This window comes from Neodiprion lecontei, chromosome 5 (assembly GCF_021901455.1).
Source record: "Neodiprion lecontei isolate iyNeoLeco1 chromosome 5, iyNeoLeco1.1, whole genome shotgun sequence".
Lineage (NCBI taxonomy): Eukaryota > Metazoa > Arthropoda > Insecta > Hymenoptera > Diprionidae > Neodiprion > Neodiprion lecontei.
In genome coordinates, this window is record NC_060264.1 from 33535981 (window position 1) to 33554110 (window position 18130).

The window sequence follows — 18130 nt, forward strand, 5'->3', positions numbered from 1 at the left end:
TCGATTACGCTATCTCTCGCCTTGCTCAAGACCAGGTATCCTTGTCCTAAAACTAAGACACGATCCGTCTATGTGGATCCCTTTGCCCAGGACTAGAGGAAAAAAAAAATATTAGCGAAGAATAAATCAACCGGTCGGGTCGAATTCAATACCATTTTTTGATCTGGACAATATTTTACCTTGAGTCAGCCGTGTCTGACGTTGTTATTTTGCTTTTTGTTCTTCAAATTTTCTTTACCTTCGCGGAGACTGCGCGATGACGACAGGGATGAATATTTCCCTGTACAAATTATATTCCAGCGCAATTAAGGAAGACAAATCGTGCAAATAAGAAGGAAGGAAGAAAAGGGAACGGGGGGAAGTGAAGGTGACAGTATTACAAGAGAGAAAAATCTGCATAACTTTCTTCCGACGCGCTGTCCCTAGAAGCACCGCCCCATGCACACGAAGACGAAGTGAAGAGAACAGAAGAGAGCAGAACGGAACAGATGAAATACTTTCTGGCGCAGAAAATCAAATTAGGAATGCCGCGAAGGACTTTGCTCCTCCCGCCGCGGCTTCCCCGTTCTCTGTATTCCTGTCTTTTTTTAAAGCTCTTCCCCGCAGTATCTCCTCGCCTCAACTAAGAAGTAGAAATCAGGAATATTCAGAGGGTATTGACGCAAAATGGTTAAAAATAAAATCACGTCTTTACAGCCCCCGCGGCCCCCGACGCATATCGGATATTCAAGAAGACGAATTGTAATTGGTCTTCCGGTAAGTTAGACGCCGGATTTTCCCAACACCACGCTATGGCGCTTCGTCAATTTGGTCTGAAGGATGAATCGGCTGCAAAAGAGAAAAAAGAAACCGCTAAAAATATCTCATCAATTTTATTTGTGTCGACGACAGTCAGCACGAATGAAACAACATTCCTGGTACGCCATAGAAACTATCCAAGTAAATTCGAACAGCGCGAGCTATGATATCAATAGTTTCAAAAAAGCTGTTAGTATATCAGAATCTTCAAAGTCATTGGACTCTGGTGTTTTTCATCCCATTATAAAATTTTTCAACGCCTTTTTGCTCCCTGGCCAGATTTCCACAAATCTTCTCGAAAACATTTAAAAAATGTAAAATTACACCGTATAGTCATAACACGGTGTTGACAGACATCTGTTGCAAAAATTTTTCAGTCGATCTCGAGATGGTGAACAAAATTAACCCGTCAAAATCAGAAACCAATAACACCAAAATTCGATCATTAAGAACATTCTAACTGCAGCGAAATTTTCATAATTTCGCGATGTCTTACAGCTTGTGTCGAAACAGTTATTATCTCCTTTCCTACCTTTGATTCAGACGGCCTGACAGATTGATCCTTGCAAAAAAAAAAAAATCACACCACCTGCACATCGGCGTAAGAAGAAGATATACACAAGTGGCATAGAAAACCCGACCCTAATCCGCGTCGGAACTTCTCCTTCGATTGCGGTGAATCTTTCTGCGGGTCTTGGATCGTTGATTTTTTGGGCTAATAGTCCCTAATGGATCCCCGGATGTATCGGTCGATTGATCGTCGGTCCGAGGCTCCCTTCCACCCCTGTAACTCCACGCACTAAGCACTCGACGGGATTTATCGGTGGGGAATTGGCGTTCTTCGGTAGCTGCGTGGGATACCTTATACACCGGTTCTCCGCGTTTTGGGGGAAAAGCCTTGTTTCGAGGCACGACTTTTCACCGAGGAAAAGTTAAAACGATCAGAGGCGGCAACACCGGCCGCTGCAGCCACTTCTCTCAAGCTGAGCCCAACGCTAGAGCGTGTGAACTACTCCGCAAGATGTTGCATCCCATTACAATCCCCGGTGAAGGAGGAGGAGAGCTCCTATTCTTATCGCCCCGTGTATCCGTGTGTCTCGCACCATGGATGTAGGGGTTCGAGACGCGGGCCGAGAAGAGGGGTTGGTCGAGGTACTACACCCTGATCGGAAAGGCATAGCCGTCGCTCCTCTTGAATACCAAACGAAACAACTTAAGGGAATACATTTACGTTGCACAACTCGGATGCCGAGGAGGTGAAGTTTTGTCTTTTGTAAACTGTGTATTACCGCGTTGTAGATACTGCAGAAAACGAGAAATTTATATTTGGACAAGGAGATTAGGAGTATCAGTAACTGAGAAACTGAAGAAATTGACCATGTGCACAATGGTCTAGTGGAAAATTTTCTCATGACGTCAGAGCCTGGTTGTCGGCGCCATTTTATCACCAGATAACCTAACTTTTTAATTTTAATGGAGGCAAATCGCAATTCTTGGGGTTTCAAATTACTCATGTCATGTAAATTAGTGAAACATAATCAATGACGTATCTGTTCTACCATCCATACGCGAAAAAACACGGTCAACTGTCTGCCTGGTTGCATTAATTTTATTTTTCTCCGCCAGATGACGCATTGTAAAGTGACAATCATCATAACGAATAAATAAACAAACGACAAAGAGGAGTAGTGATAACGATTGTGTAAGGAGAATAGCTCGTTTAGGTTCCGGGAAGATTAAGGGAAGTTGCGGTCTTAATAGCTCACTTAAACCCCACAAAGTGGTGATAATAATTAAAGTTTCATATATACAAGCGATATAACCCCCAAACCACCGGTGTGGAGGTGGAATTACCTAGCCGCCTTGGAAAACAAGATATTATCTAGAACCACAAGAATTAGGGAAGCAGGTTAAACCGGGGATTTGTCGCGGATGGCGTGAAGTGAACTACGCACTCGGTAACGCACAAACCTTGGGGGGTAGAGTTAAGGAAAAATGTCTCATATATGAGTTTTCAACTGAAAAAGTGTCCACCAAAAAGCGACAAATAGTGATTCAACAGGTCACCGGAGGGGCGCTTATAAACAACAAGGCTTCAATCTGATTAGCGATTTGTGGAACTTTTGCTACAGTAACGCCATCTTAATTGTACCTTACCTCTACCCTCCATAAGGCAAAGCTACGCCTGTGATTAACGTGCAGAAATCGCACGTCGGTACCTATAACTCACATTTTTCTATCGTTACAGGTTTAATTGCGCCCCGAATGCGGTCGTCAAGGGATAAAAATATGAATTGAAACGTTTCAATGGAATCTTACAGCTTCTGTATTCGAAGCTGCGATTTCCTCATTATATTATGGTGACAAATTACGACTAACAGTTATTGCGTACGATACCCTCAAGTCGTTATAGATTGGCTTACACTCTGTCTGACTCGGGATAAGACTAGTTTCTATTCTTTCAACGAATTATTATTATCGACATTATTACCTTACTTTTTCACGAAGGTGATAAATTTTTATCGACCGATCGTAAACAGCTCGAGGGTTGGTATCATTTTAAATAATGCGAATTAATCTCCGAATTGGCGTGTTAAAAACATCATCACGTTGATCAGGGGCCGAGATGAGGATCGTTGAGTTTGATGGTTGGGCAGAAAAAAAGTTGCGAGAATTTGTTCAACTTCGGGACGAAAACGACCGTGACGTAGAGGAGAGGGGTAAAAAGGAGAATGAAAAATTCCGTCGTCAATACTAAGCAGATATTTAAGAAACATGCGTTATCCCTGAAATTTTCAGTCCGCGAGGGTGGCGGGAAGGCGACATTGTGTTTCGAGTTTATTGGTCGTTTAGACCCTCAGATTTAAAAATATATTTTATTCGGGAAATATATGGGCTTTATATATCGTTATGGAGCTTAGGCACATACCCATGCACTCACGCACACGCCTCCACGTAGCAGCAGACGCATAAAACTCTGGAGGCAGGTACGCGCCATGTTCACCCCAAAAACTTTCGAACTACACGTACGCGGAGGGGGAAAGATATTTATTTTTATTGCAAGATATTATGTATTATTTTTTGCAAACGCCGCTTGTAACTCTCTGCGCAGCTTCGTTCCTAAAGAGTCAACAGATTCCTTATCACGGCTTCAATTTGAACTCAGATCGATTTCGGTGGGGGTACAAATGTGAAAGGATCAGAAATTGAAAGGTCTCAGTATCGAATTTCCAAATACACGAAGATCCATCTCATAGGATTTTAAAATGTAGAATTTCGAAGTATAGACAGGTCAAAATATAAAAACCAAAACATAAGTTGGTCAGTTTCAGTAAAACTACATTTCTACATTTGTAAATAAATTTTCGTGTTTTTAAATACTTGACATTGTGTCCCTTGAGTCTATTTTCTAATCTTACGTTTAAAGTCGTTTAATTCACCGAACGGAAAGAAATCGTGTGGGAAGGTGACCTTGAGATGCGGAATTTTTGTTGAAGAACTCAGCGTCGCGGGTCGTTTTTTTTTTTTTTTTTTTTAATTTCGTTTTTTTCATCATCTCCAGCATCGCTAACGGCTCGTTCCGGAGAGACCGGCGAGAAGTTGCCGGCTAGTGGAGCGTCCACTAAATCTTAAAAACGTTGGCGGGTAACCATCCCCCAGGCCGAAAAAGCCCATTCTTATTCCCTCGTTACTCGCAGCCCAGTTTCTGGAAGCGGGCATGGAAGCTGAGGCGAGCTTCTCCGCTCCTTATTATATCGTCTTTCCACGCCATAAAATCGGAAAAGAATTTCTTCACCCCCAAGACAATAGAAACTAATAAATTTGATTACTGATTACACGAGGCAAGCCCCCCTCGCGGCCTTATAATCCCCGGGAAAACGGGGCTGAGGGTCGAGTCGCTCGCTTCTGTAGACTCTCAAAATCCCCCCCCCTCAATACCAATCCTGCCCAATGCCGCTAAAAATTGACCCCCTCCCCCTCCCTCTCTCTCTCACTCTCTTTATTTTCAGAGACGTTATCCGCAATTGCGATCCTCAAGGAGCCCGACACTTTGCATAACGAAAGTGCGAAGCCCGTCTGTGAAGTATTTTTTTAAGTTTTCCAAAACATGTCCGTAATTCTTCTCCACCCTCATCTTGCCAATTTTCGAGCTAAAATCTCAGTGTTGCTGGGATCGCGGCTACGCGGTTACCCGCTTGTGTTTTGGAAGTGAAGTTCGGATCTACTTGGCGCAATCACCTCAGGCTGTTTAAAAGACACTTTCGCTTTAATTATACCCCAACTGGTGCGATATTATACGATATTACGAAGCATAAGCCAAGGCCTCGAGATTTAGGGTTACCAAAAGTTTGCACCGCTTCGCTCTGCTGATCTTGGCGTGTCGTTTTGTTGTCTGAATATCTCGATCCCGGTACGATAAAATTGTACTACAACAGCATTTCCTGCGACCCCGAATTAGATGTGTATCATTATTGCACTCGCGAGGTTTACACACGATTCACGAAATTCTGATGAACTACACCCTTATTAAAATCCTCAGACTACTCCCACCGATCATGATTAATCTTCGCAGGTAAGAGTCGCATCACAAAATCTCGCCAAGGAGGATGAAATGGTGATATTTTGCGTAAGGGTAGCGGATATATTTTTATTTGCGTTGAATACGGTGCCTGCGACGCTCACCCCATAACCCAAGGGATCCCGTACACGCAGGGTCCGTCCGTATACCTACTCATACACAAAGTGAATACAAGAATCAGACGACATAGCGTCGAAATCCCTTCGCCGTTTTCGGATATTCTTACCCCTCGTGCTTTTCTATATTCATATATCGATAATATAATATGTAATATATAGTGGACGGCGAGTAGAGGTGCGACCAAACTTTTTATCAATTCGGAAATCCAGCCCTCGAACGTGACTGGCGTGGCAACAACTTTCCCGGGCTTTTCAACCAGCCGGCGTTGCTGCCTGCAAACACGAAGAAGCGGGTTTCAAGGTGCAAAAAGGCTTTTTCGATCAGCTATTAAACCATTATTTACATTCAGGTAAGTCTAACAATTATTCTATTGTTTCATAGAAAAATTTTAATCCGAGAAGTGGTGAAAGTGTTGAAAATTATATTAGGCTGGGTTGTAAAAAATATAGGAGGGAATCTGGATAGAACTATGAAGAATAAATCATTGTGCTTATGGGAGCTGCGTAGAAGGGAGACGAGCGTAAATGAAGAAAAGTAGACAGAGAGACTGTAAAATGTATAATTACTCGAAAATTAGAGGGCTGGGATCGCACCGGATATTACAACCCTTCTCACCCCTTCGCCGACTTGCTTCGAATGCCGCACACTGTCTCAGACCTTTTATTTCTGAATTTCGCAGGCATTTATTCTTCGGCTTTTCTTTCATTGAAAATGCAGCATCCCCAAGACGGTAGGACGATGTTTCTCCTCAAAGTTTTCTTTAAATACAGAAGTCCCGCAACTTGAAATCAGTTTCGACGTATAGTCATTGCTTGTTACTCAGCCCAGTCTACGTGACAATTTTTACCTGTGCTTAACAAATGTGTTTACAAATTTCGAATTCGATTGATAGTTTCGAAATACGGTTCGTCAACCGTAACCTATAGAAAATGAAAATTTCACTTTACCATTAGATGCTCATTTGCTGTGTCTATCGGTAAGTGAAAAACCGTCCGACCTCGGTACGGTAAGTTTCGCTTTCAACCTATATTCATTGATTATTGCTTATCCCAGTCTGCGTGACAATTTTTACACATGTTTAACGAATGCGTTTAATAAATTTCAAATTCGATTGATGGTTTCAAAATACGGTTTATCGACCGTGACCTACAAGAAAAAAAGACACTTGTCGTTAGATGCTAATTTATCGTGTCGATCTGTAAGTGAAAAAACGATACCACGGTACGGCAGATTGGCTCTACATTACCCACAGCTTACGTGATGGTAAGTTCTTGCCGGTTACCGACACGCACTTACCATGGATAATTCGTTACAAAAATCCATGTCGAGTATTCCGAGAACGCTAATACGCATCGGCATCTCTGAACTCTTTAGACTGACTATCGAAAAGTTAAAATGCAGAATCTGAGGTACAGAATATGGATTTACAGGTATTCGGTTTTATTAATAAATTAATTAGTATACATATAAACTTATTGACGCCGCGTGTTGGGTTAATACCGTGAAATAATATCGGTCTGATGTCTCACGCCACCCCGAGAACGAAAACAGTTTGGCTGCAATTCGCAGAATTGCTATCTGCGGTGGACGATTGAACTAAAAATGGAACGGCCAGGAAGTTATGTATGTGTAATAATCGGGGCTCCTGATCGTTGACCCAAGTCTGTGATGAACTTCGCCCATTTATCCTGCCAAATTGCATAAGCACGGTTCTTCTCTTCATTTGGCATCGCGCTATACTTTATGGAGTTTATGGCAAGTTGCTTAAGTGCTCGAATGTCGGCGGAGCGGGACATGATGCCGACAAAAGCCTCGTAGAAGTCGTAGCTAAGACCGGATGCTCCCCAAATCGCAGGGTCATCCGAGGAAACCACGACCGGGTAGTTTCGAGCGAATAGGAAGCTTGCGGGATGATTCCGCATATCACCGCAAAAACAAAGGACTTGGTTCGATATCGGATTCAGTTCGATCGCCACTTCACGCTCCACTACCAGTTCTAATACCCTCGGGTGCTTCGATACGGCGAATCTGAAATGATGGAAGAATTCTTAAAGAATACCAAGAAAAGTATCAATCAAAAACTGTGACCTTACAAACATTAAAACAAAACAAAAAAAGATTCAGTGAGAAAGGTACATTTGAATTTTTCTCGTTGTATTAACCGTTTCAATCAGGCAGTCAGTTTTGAAAATGCAAAAAATTCAGGATTTTGCATTGAATATAAAAAAATGATAAAAACAAGTGTGCTACTATAGTGGCTTTTGTGACAGAAAGGGTTAACCCGGTTGGGAATATTGTACGTATCACTAACGCAAAGTTCCCATAAAGAGAACGCTCATTGGCACAAGTTCGACCAACTTGCGAACTTCAAAGTTCTTGTGGAGCAAATCACTTTGTTACCCGTGACCGATTCTCGTCGTGTTGAGAAGAACAGCATCAATGAGGTTTCCATCGGTGCTTAGACCATTCCAGTTTGTCTCGCCAGCGTGGAAGAAGAATCGAGTGCTCGGAGCAATGGTTCTGAGCTCTTTGAGAAGCCATGTTAGAGGGTGGCCTGTGTCCTCTTGACCAACGATATCAAAGCCGACCACAAAATCTGGAAACTCTTTTTGAACAGCGGCAAAGGTGACAAAGTACTGTTTTATTTGCTCCCTTGCCTCACTATCAGATCTCCTGGGAGCGAAGATTAGTCTGGCACCGACGAAGTCCGGGTGATCCCTGATAAACCTTTGAACAATAATAACGGACGTGATGTGGTTGCAGTACACAGTTAGTATACTTTGAAGTTGTCGTTCCAACTTAGAAAGAAGGACCTGTTTCGGAGAAGTGATTCAGTGAAACGATTGCGACGATGAAGAGTTACTCGTCGGCAGTATAATAACGTTTGAAACTTATAGGTACTCCACATGACTTTGTACTTTTACGCGGAAAATAATTATTAAAAAGGATTTCGCAGTGATCCTTCTTTTACTGTCAGAGAGCTAATCAGAATATGTAAATGCAAATATCTGAACATTTCAAATAATACTACCTGTCGGTGGTGTTTTTGTATAATCTAACTATATCGAGGGGGCCATATACATTCCCGTCAAGATCATAAAGGTTTTGGAAAGTAATACGGAGCTCGATGTAAAAAACATTATCTCTGTAGAGTTCGGTAAGACCCTGGTATACGTAGTCCTCTAAGACGGGTTTGTAAACGAGAAGTGATCGAATGGTCTTAGAGACATTCCTAAAGGCGGTCCAGCTAACATTTATGTTGCAGTAAGCTGTGGCGGGGTCCGGGACGATCATGGCATCACGAATACGAGTGTTAACGTCTTTCACGATGCTCGCATTCGCCCTGAGTTCTGCAAGTAGTTCCCATCCATTGGAAGAGGCGCAAGTAACTTCTGAGCCCCCTGAGCGACGGAACTCAAACTGAAATGAGCCATCGGGGGGTTGGCAAATGTAGAGGTTGTCGCGGAAAGTGATATTCCCGAAGACAAAGTCCGTCGAGACGAACGCCTTGCTGTGGACGTGGAGTGCGGCCCCTTTCGGCATCGCCTGGATTATCCGAAACGTCGGCGAGCGTCGGATCTCGTCGGCAACGGAGAGGAAGTTGCGGGCCGGTAAGAAGCTTGACGGGTCACGAAACCCTCGATCGATCTCCGCCCATTTTGCCGCCATTAGGACGTCGTTCGCTTCCCGTTCTCCATATTCGAAATTCAGCTGCCCTCCCAGCGAAATCCGCGACTCTTCAACCAGGATTTGATCTCGATGGGACCAGTATAAATCGGCATCGGGGCCTGATTGCAGTGTCGGCAATTCTTCGCTCGAGACTAAGCTCCGGAAAATGAATAGCAAAAGACAAACAAATCGCAACCTGCACATGATTGTCATCAGCGTGCACAAGCAGCTTGGCAGCAGGAAGGAGTAGGATATGCTCACCTGTGCGAAAATATTCAGTAAATTATTATAATTGCTGATGTGAATATGAGTAATGAAAAAAAAATACTCTGTGGGAATAACAGAGCTAATTTCAAATCAGACGTAAAAATCCATGGAAAAATTATAGTGGAAGCTAGCGAGGGGTAAAGCACTTCCAAATCATTGAGACAACGTTTCGCCTGATACGACGGTGTAATATATATGATTTTTCGAGATTTACACCACTGAAGTCTATTAAATAATGAAGCGTTTGTGTGATTTCTGTCGGTTGGTATGCTGTCGAGGCGTTAGTCAACGCTTGTGCCGCTATATGTGCGTAAGTCGGACTAACTCAAGTGATTTTTCCCTTAGCAACCGAGGATTATCTCTCGAATAGCTCATACGTTCGTTAATACTATTCTCTGTATACAATACGTGCAATATTATTTATTCACTTGTATAATAGACATGCTACAATTGTTTTATTCCTTTCGATCGTATTAATTCATTTGAATGCATCTGCAGAAGAAAGAGATTAATTTTTATTTTTCTAGTTTTCCATACACAAAGTATCCGTTTCTGTAACGATAAAGTGAGTCTGCGAAAGCGCATGCGCGGAGTAGAAAAAAGGCCACTGTTAGCCCCTACGAGTTGAAGCGCATGCGCATGCGCTGTCACAAAGAATTCTAATATTTGGCGACCATAACCTCAATTTCGTGCTTTGTGAAAAAACGCGTAACACACTCATATTATATAACGAATCGTGTGCAAAAAGAAGGCAAAGATTTTTTCACCTCGCGTATTCGCAATATTCGTCTGCGGCTTGCACAATTAGAATACTCGCCTTCGGCTCACATACGTGTTCATTTACGGCTCATATTGCAAGCTTATAATGCTCGGATCAAAAAGACGGAGCCTCCTTGTTACACGATATATTATTTGTGTCGAATTTTTGTAAACTTTTGTATCCCTAGATTGTTAGGGACGCTGATTACGACTCTTGACAACTTTTCCGAAAATTGCATCCGTGAATTCGCGAGTAAATTCATGTAGAGGGGTTTTTGAAGTCAGTGATTACGAATCATACGTTGAATTATTTAAAAACGAAATGGACGAAAATTTATTGAAAATCGCATTAGTAGTGGACAAAAAATTTTTGCAAAAATGGCCGCTGGCATGTGCGGCCAAAATGCCAATTTTAACATAACTTGTGTCGTGGGGTTTTTTTGGTTAGTAAAATCAAATCTTGTGTTGAATTTTTCGAAAATAAAACCGCACAAGGCCCGAATATTCCGATATTTCCTTACGCTCTACGAACACTGAGAGACGCGGAGAGATTCAAATGCTATCGAACGCTATTTGTCCTTAGCCGTCGTTTATTTTAATTTATTTTAGATTCTTTCACGTTTGCACGGCACTGTACAATTATTCGCCGCGATTTTCTTCTTAGCGATCGATTTGGCACAATTTTATTTATACATGAATTTCTTCTTATCGTACTAAGGACACGTTAAATAGAAAGGAAATACACTATAAAGCGTTAAGCAGTACTTGGTAAATAAAAGCTAGACTTATTCCAACTTATTTTGGCTTTAAAAAATCATGATTTACGAGCGCTTCACCCCTTGGAAGCTAGTTTGAAATTCTCTACCAAAGTTCGACTAAATTGTTCTACGCGAAGTAAGTGTACCGGTTATTGACACGTTTAGATCCAATTATGGATCCTTTTATCATCCAAAATTATAACTTGACGACACAAATTTTGAATTTCTCGATGACTAAAACCAATTGCTAGAGGGTTAGACACTATAAATAATTTTTTTCGTACTTTTAGAACTGAGGATCAAACCAATATAACCAAAAAATATCAGTAATTGGGACAGGATCAATAACTGGTACACTTACCTTATGAGGAATTGACGAATCCATATCATTCTCTTTCCACTTACTGTGACAAAACGCCTCGCGAACTCTAAAACTAACAAACAGTCTATCAGTTTGACCATATGTTAATGCGTTCGGTATTTATATCTGTTCCGGCGATAACCTCAACAGGCGACGATTTTGCTTTTGGGGCCGTCCATTAATCACGTGATCTTTTTTTAAGCATTTTTCAACCCCCCCTCCCCCTTGGTGATACGTGGTGAGGTTTAAGACTACCCCCCTACCACCCACCCAGCATCACTTGTATTTTTAGTATCTAAAAAAAATCTAAAATTTTTCAGAATATCTTAGAATATTATCCTAAGTACAGGTATAAAATATAATCTGATCTTATTCTGATATTAAGGACCATGATAAAAATATCTAGATAGAAAGGTTAATAATGAAAAAATAAATACACGTGATATCTTATTACACCCCCCCCCCCCCCCCTGTGACATTTCGTGATTTTTGTCAACCCCCCCATCCTTTCAAGCCTCACGTGATTAATGGACGGCCCCTTTCCTCGATATCCATTTCGAAGAATCATACGCATCATACGCAAATACTGAACGCAACTTCAGTCGTCTTATCATCTGAGACGTCACGAATCAAATATCATTTGCCGAAGAGTAGTGTAAGAAATTAATAAATCGGTTATTAGTATATTCGTATATTATTCATAATTTTATATCATTCAACTCTACCAAAAAAAAAATAATATCCCCATTCGCTGTAATTTTATTATATTATTTAAATACACTATGGGGCCGTCCATTAATCAAACAAAACAAAAATCACGAAATGTCACAGGGGGGGGGGGTGTGTAATAAGATATCACGTGTATTTATTTTTTCATTACTAACCTTTCTATCTAGACATTTTTATCATGGTCCTTAATATCAGAATAAGATCAGATTATATTTTATATCTGTACTTGGGATAATATTCTAAGATATTCTGAAAAATTTTAGATTTTTTTTAGATACTAAAAATACACGTGATGTTGGGTGGGTGGTAGGGGGGTAGTCTTAAACCTCACCACGTATCACCAAGGGGGAGAGGGGGTTGAAAAATGCTTAAAAAAAGATCACGTGATTAATGGACGGCCCCTATCGGGAATTTATTGTTTCACCCAAATTTAAATTCGATATTTCTTCTTCGAGTGTATTGTAGGCGTACTGAATATCGGAATTATCCGCTCATACTTTGAACTCTCAAGCATTCCGTCCCACTGAAATTGAACTAAACTTTACACTTATTGTTAGATTTCACTTCGATTATGATTAGATTTCACGATGGAATAGAGAATTCTTTTACACTGCATTTTCATTGTAAGTGCATTGAAAGCATACCAAGTTCCACCGAAAAATCACCGAGATAAAAATTTTCGATAATCAATCCTTAATTTAGCAAATATAAAAATCAATCAATATTAATCATGAAATTTTATTTGCAATTTTTAAATATATATTATAATTTATATTTTTAAATGTATAATAATTTAAAAGGAAGAGTAATTATTTCTACAAAACATTCAAAATCTGCCTAATTTGTAAAATAATTGTATTTTACAGGTATAAAAGTGGCAGCAACTTATTTTAATTAGAAAGTATTATAAAATTGCAGTGAAAAAATATCACAACTACACCGAAGAATTGAGTGGAATTTAAGTGGTTGCTTAAGATCACTGATTTTAGGATCCACTGAAAAAACACTGTAATAACACGGTGGAACCGGATCCGCCAGGGTCGCGACATTCAACTTTAAATCCAAAAGAAGCATTGCGCTCGTTTTTTCACCCATGGACTAGCTGTGAGCATAGGTATAAAACATAGGCGTTATTGGCGAGTGTGCAGTCGGTTTATATCCATACGTAGGACTGTATCAGCACCATCTGTTTGGTTTTTCAGCGTCACTGGGGGAGGATGTATACAAGACATAGCGACAACATTAGCACATACCTTAGTTTGCGAAAATACGCAAATAGCCTACACTGTTAATCATGACAGAATTGTTGCCACATGTCGATTATCGTGAACCGATCAACAATAACGTCCTACAATTGGCACATTGACGTGTACAGCATAAAAAAGACATCAAGATTACATGTACAGCATACAAAATTATTACGTCCATAGATCATACGTCAAGATCGAACGGCTATCGTTCTTCTGATTAGACTTTAGCGTGCTCGGGAGATATGAGCAGATGTTTAATCAAACCCGTGTTGCGCGAAGCATCGCGTATAACCCGCGTACAAAACGATTCGTTGATATTTTAGCTAGTTGGATGCGGCGCCAAGGTCACGAGTCAGTGGTCAAAACCAACAAACCGTTGGACTCCCGGGGCTCAGTTGCCGTCGAGCGTTTACCGACGAAGGAATTCAACCTCCGGTCTCTCCTTATCTCTGCGAATCCGACCGCAGGTCTTGAACAACGATGAATGGACTATGGTGGCGATGTCTTTCGCTCTGCATATTCATTGGCACGAGCATAGGGGCGCCGGCCTCCGAGCCAAGTTCCGATGACAACTACTGGGCACAACGAAGTCGATTCCTGATCGAGGAATCTCAGGTTTCGCTGGGTGGGCGGATGCATTTCGAGTACGGAGAGCGAGCAGCGAACAACATCCTAATGGCGGCAAAGGAGGAGGAAGTAGACGAAGGCTTCGTTGACCCAAGCAGCTTCTTGCCGGCTCGGAACTTTCTCACGGTTGTCGACGAGGTTCGGGGTTCCTCGACCTTCCAGATCATCGAGAAGATGCCGAAGGGCGCCGCACTCCATATTCACGATACGGCGCTCACCTCGGCCGACTTCGTCTTCGAGAACATCACCTTCCGCGACGATCTCTACGTTTGTCGACCCGCTGACGGTTCATTTCAGTTCAGGTTCCGCCGTGTGGCGGACAAAAAAGTTACGTGCGCTTCTTCCGAAGGATGGGAGCTGCTCGCAGATCTCAGAGCGAATAGCAGCATAAAAGATGAAGTTGACACTCGCATTCGTCAGGCCATGACCATGATAGTCCCTGACCCAGCTAAAGCCTATCCAAACGTAAACGTTGCCTGGATCGCATTTCAAAATATCTTCATTACCATCGAACCAATGCTCACTTACTTGCCCGTTTACGAAGACTACTACTATCAAGGACTTTACGAGCTCTATGATGACAATGTACTCTATCTCGAGCTGCGCAGCACTCTTCCTACTCTCTATGATCTTGACGGGAACCAATATGGCCCTATCGAGGTTGCTCGTCTGTATAAGGAGACGACCGAACGGTAGGATTTTTCCAGAATTATGGCGCCATTATAAATATATGGTGTCTATAGGGCATTCCACAACGTTTCGGCCAACGGTTGATACTCACTCCGTTTAGACTTCGACCTTTTCCATGTTTTAGTGCTGCTCGAAATAAGATGCTAACTTTTTTTTACATTCTCCCAGCCATCCACGTGTGAGAAACAAATTTTATCCATTTTTTTTCATCTTCATGGTTCTCACAAGGCTATAACTTGCAATCTTTACCTCACGTCGTAAAGTCTCACGTAATAGTAACGCTGAGACTTTAAACGACCATTCTGCCGAACAAAAAAGAAAACTGCAGTGGTTAAAAACGCACTTATGCTGCTAGACAAATGTATAAAGTTGTATCTGATCTCCAATAACACACGTTCTATTAGTTTTCAAAGAATTATGATGTATTCTGCAGCTAAGGGTAGAAATTTTAAAACCTTGTCAGAGGTGATAATTCAGCAACGACATATGCCGATGCAGAGAAATCATTTTAGAAATTAAAGTTTGACCCAAGAACATTTGGTAATTTTGTGAACAAAAATCAAGGGTGTGTTATTGGAGATGAAGTGCAATTTTAGACTTTTTTTTCCTGAACAAGTCCTCCATATTTATGGAAAAATCACCACTGGTAGTTTTATCCCTAACAAGTAAAATGTCGCACGCTGGCTGCAAACCACAATCGCATTACTTATACTTCCGTTTCCAACTCTTCAAGGTTCGTCAAAAATCACCCAGACTTCATCGGTACTAGACTAATTTATGCCCCTCTGAGAAACGCGAATGATAGACAGATGGATGATTATCTTACCACCTTTGCTGCACTTCGGAAAGAATTCCCCGATTTCGTGATAGGTTTCGACCTTGTCGGCCAGGAGGAGAAGGGTGAACCGCTTGCCCGATTCGTTGATAAGCTTAGGGCTGTCTCTCCGAGCATCCGACTCTTCCTCCACGCCGGTGAGACAAATTGGAACGGTCTGAGCACGGATGAAAACCTGATTGACGCTATCCTCCTCAACGCGACAAGAATCGGTCACGGGTAAAATAAATTTTATCTACATAAATTTAGAAGTGTATCGATTTTGGAACGTTTACATTTCAATGGGTTTTTTTCTATGGGACCTTTCGTGTAAGTATCATGGAACTCGAACGGTTTAATCCCACGAAGGAAACTCAAAGATGTAACTCTTACGGGATCTTCTACGTTTTTTCGTTTCAACGTTCGCTGAGGTCACAGTACCTCATTGTAAACCTTTCTTAGCAGCCTTTAAGACTTCTTCCATTATTTCAGATATGCATTGCTGAAGCACCCGAGGGTCTTAGAGCTGGCAGTGGAGCGTGAAGTGGCAATCGAAGTGAATCCGATCTCAAACCAGGTTCTCACGCTAGTTGGAGATATGCGAAATCATCCGGCAAGCTTTTTGTTCGCTCGAGATTATCCTGTCGTTCTGTCAGCAGACGATCCTGGACTTTGGGGCGCGCGCGGTCTCAGCTACGACTTCTACGAGGCTTTCGTAGGCATAATGTCACGCTCCGCCGATATTCGGGCGCTGAAGCAGCTCGCCTTAAATTCTATAAAATACAGCGCGATGCCAGACGAGGAGAAGGTCCGCGCTTACGAAATATGGACGGAAAAATGGGCGAAGTTCATCACAGACATGACGTATGAATATTCGATTGTATCGCGTTCGAAACGGAGTTGCGAAGTTGACTTCGTTCCCACGTGATACGCAAATATCAATCCCTTAGATTGGGGGCAGGGGAGGGGAAGCATCAAGTATTATATCTTCAACACTTTGTGTACGTTACCTAGCTCGTCTGAAACGGACCGAAAGGCCGATTAAAGGGTAACTTCTCGTACACGAGCACTAAGAAAAGCCAAATTTTGTGACGTTCGTGATAATTTTAAAAATAATTACGCTCTATTTTCTTACTGGCCCTCCTTATATACCAGTACATATAAGATGTATTCATGAATTGTCAAGTATTGATCAGTATTAAATCACTGAAATTAACACAAGTAATCAAGTATGTGTCGAATTTTGCATCTATTATCCCTCGACGGCATCACCGTCGGTTCTACTTCTTTTTGCTTCCATTCCATCCTCTTGGTTTGACCTCCTTTTCCGCTCAGCCTTTTTTTCACCCATCGTTTTCTTAAGACCCTTCATTTTCCTTGTCTGTATTGACTGTATCCTCTGTTTGCCCATATGAATCTTTCCGTGCATTGTGCCCAAAGTGTCCTTAGAAATATTCTTTTTCTTTTTGACCTATTAAGGGATATAAAAAGTCGAGATAATACGTGCACCAGCAATAAGATAAACCCGCAGACAAGTTATAGAACATAGAAGCTTACCTTGAGTTCCTTGGGTTTCTTGCATGCCTGCTTGTACAGGTCATCAGAAGCCAATTTTGTGCGTCTTACAATTAACTCCATACGTGGACCAATCTCCTCTAACTCGATCCTGGGTATCCTGCTTCCAGATTTCTTCAAAAGTATTCTGTGGGTTTGGAGATAAATTGATGTTTGGAAAGGTGTACTGAACAATTCAAAATATCTTCTCATTTCATACAACGTACCTGTAACTCCGTACTTGTATTTTATTATCTATAGCGGTGAAACTGAGTGTATGTTCAAGCCCCTGCAATCTGATATTCTCAACATTATCACGCTGGAATAAATCTACTAAAAGACTCTTGATCCTAGAATAGTCCCGATTGTGCTCAAACAGTTCGCCGTTGAAGATGAGGATCGGTTTAATCCCCATGGAAACTTTATCTACTTTAAACTTTGCAAGACCTTCGTATTCCTGGACCCCGAACTCAACCATGTCAAGTAAACTGTTGTCAAACATTCTACCAACTATGAGACTATTGGGATGCTTTTTATTGTGGGAAGTAAAGACAAAGAGAGAGGAGCTCAGTTTTCTGGAAAACTGTTCCAACGGTGTAACGTCCTCGAACGGCAGAATATTGTTTTTTTTCTGCATCATCCTAGCATCTGGTTTTTTCAAGTCGTACTGAGAAATATGCAAAATTGACAACAATCATAACCATTGATGAAAATTAGCAGCATAAGAAAAGTAGTGACGCTAGTGCTCACCAAATCCTTCACGCAACTGTTGAGAGTCTCGCTACTACGGCTCCCCTTAATGAACAAAGTTTGTTTCGCATCTTCTATGATTTTGGGCTCTCTACTCAGTAGTGCCTTTTTTCCTTTCCGTGTTTTTGGTTTACTGAAAGAAAAAATATCCGATATATTATAGGTTATATTTGCTTGCACGAGTTTCCGGGACAGATTGAACGCCGACATCGATTCATACTTACACGACCCTTTGTATCACCGGCATCCTTCAAGACTAACATTCACAGGCACTTGTAATCTCTGGTCAAATTTACCAAGTTTTTTAAGAATTAATATATTTCTTGTACTTAGAGGTTATATTACGTTACGATCTGGCCTAGCTTCATTCAAACACGTGTAGCACGTTCGATTCACCATGCGCAT

At 41.6% G+C, this 18130-nt stretch overlaps 3 protein-coding genes across 6 annotated transcripts; 1 reads left to right on the forward strand and 2 right to left on the reverse strand.

The window, feature by feature from the left end:
• Positions 1–6931: 6931 nt before the first annotated feature.
• On the reverse strand, positions 6932–11439 carry LOC107217578 (adenosine deaminase 2). 3 transcript variants are annotated; one of them, XM_015655147.2, is made up of 4 exons: positions 11356–11439; positions 8529–9427; positions 7898–8224; positions 6932–7525 (listed from the first exon to the last, which is right to left on the reverse strand). In XM_015655147.2, exons 1-4 carry the CDS (start codon positions 11410–11412, stop codon positions 7117–7119), a joined length of 1692 nt encoding a protein of 563 aa, XP_015510633.2. In that variant the 5' UTR covers positions 11413–11439; the 3' UTR covers positions 6932–7116. The 3 variants fall into 3 exon arrangements, with proteins under 3 accessions (XP_015510633.2, XP_046596552.1, XP_046596553.1); XM_046740596.1 differs by having other exon boundaries at positions 11312–11417; XM_046740597.1 differs by having other exon boundaries at positions 8529–9318; positions 11312–11380.
• A 2111-nt stretch (positions 11440–13550) lies between these two features.
• LOC107217593 (adenosine deaminase 2) lies at positions 13551–16646 on the forward strand. Of its 2 annotated transcripts, XM_015655179.2 has the most exons (4): positions 13551–14609; positions 15341–15661; positions 15914–15998; positions 16081–16285. In XM_015655179.2, exons 1-4 carry the CDS (start codon positions 13771–13773, stop codon positions 16138–16140), a joined length of 1305 nt encoding a protein of 434 aa, XP_015510665.1. In that variant the 5' UTR covers positions 13551–13770; the 3' UTR covers positions 16141–16285. The 2 variants fall into 2 exon arrangements, with proteins under 2 accessions (XP_015510665.1, XP_015510663.1); XM_015655177.2 differs by having other exon boundaries at positions 13562–14609; positions 15914–16646.
• LOC107217595 (ribosome production factor 2 homolog) lies at positions 16523–18122 on the reverse strand. Its single transcript, XM_015655180.2, has 5 exons — positions 17950–18122; positions 17726–17858; positions 17203–17642; positions 16979–17123; positions 16523–16892 (listed from the first exon to the last, which is right to left on the reverse strand). Exons 1-5 carry the CDS (start codon positions 17970–17972, stop codon positions 16674–16676), a joined length of 960 nt encoding a protein of 319 aa, XP_015510666.1. The 5' UTR covers positions 17973–18122; the 3' UTR covers positions 16523–16673.
• Between the last annotated feature and the right edge of the window lie 8 nt (positions 18123–18130).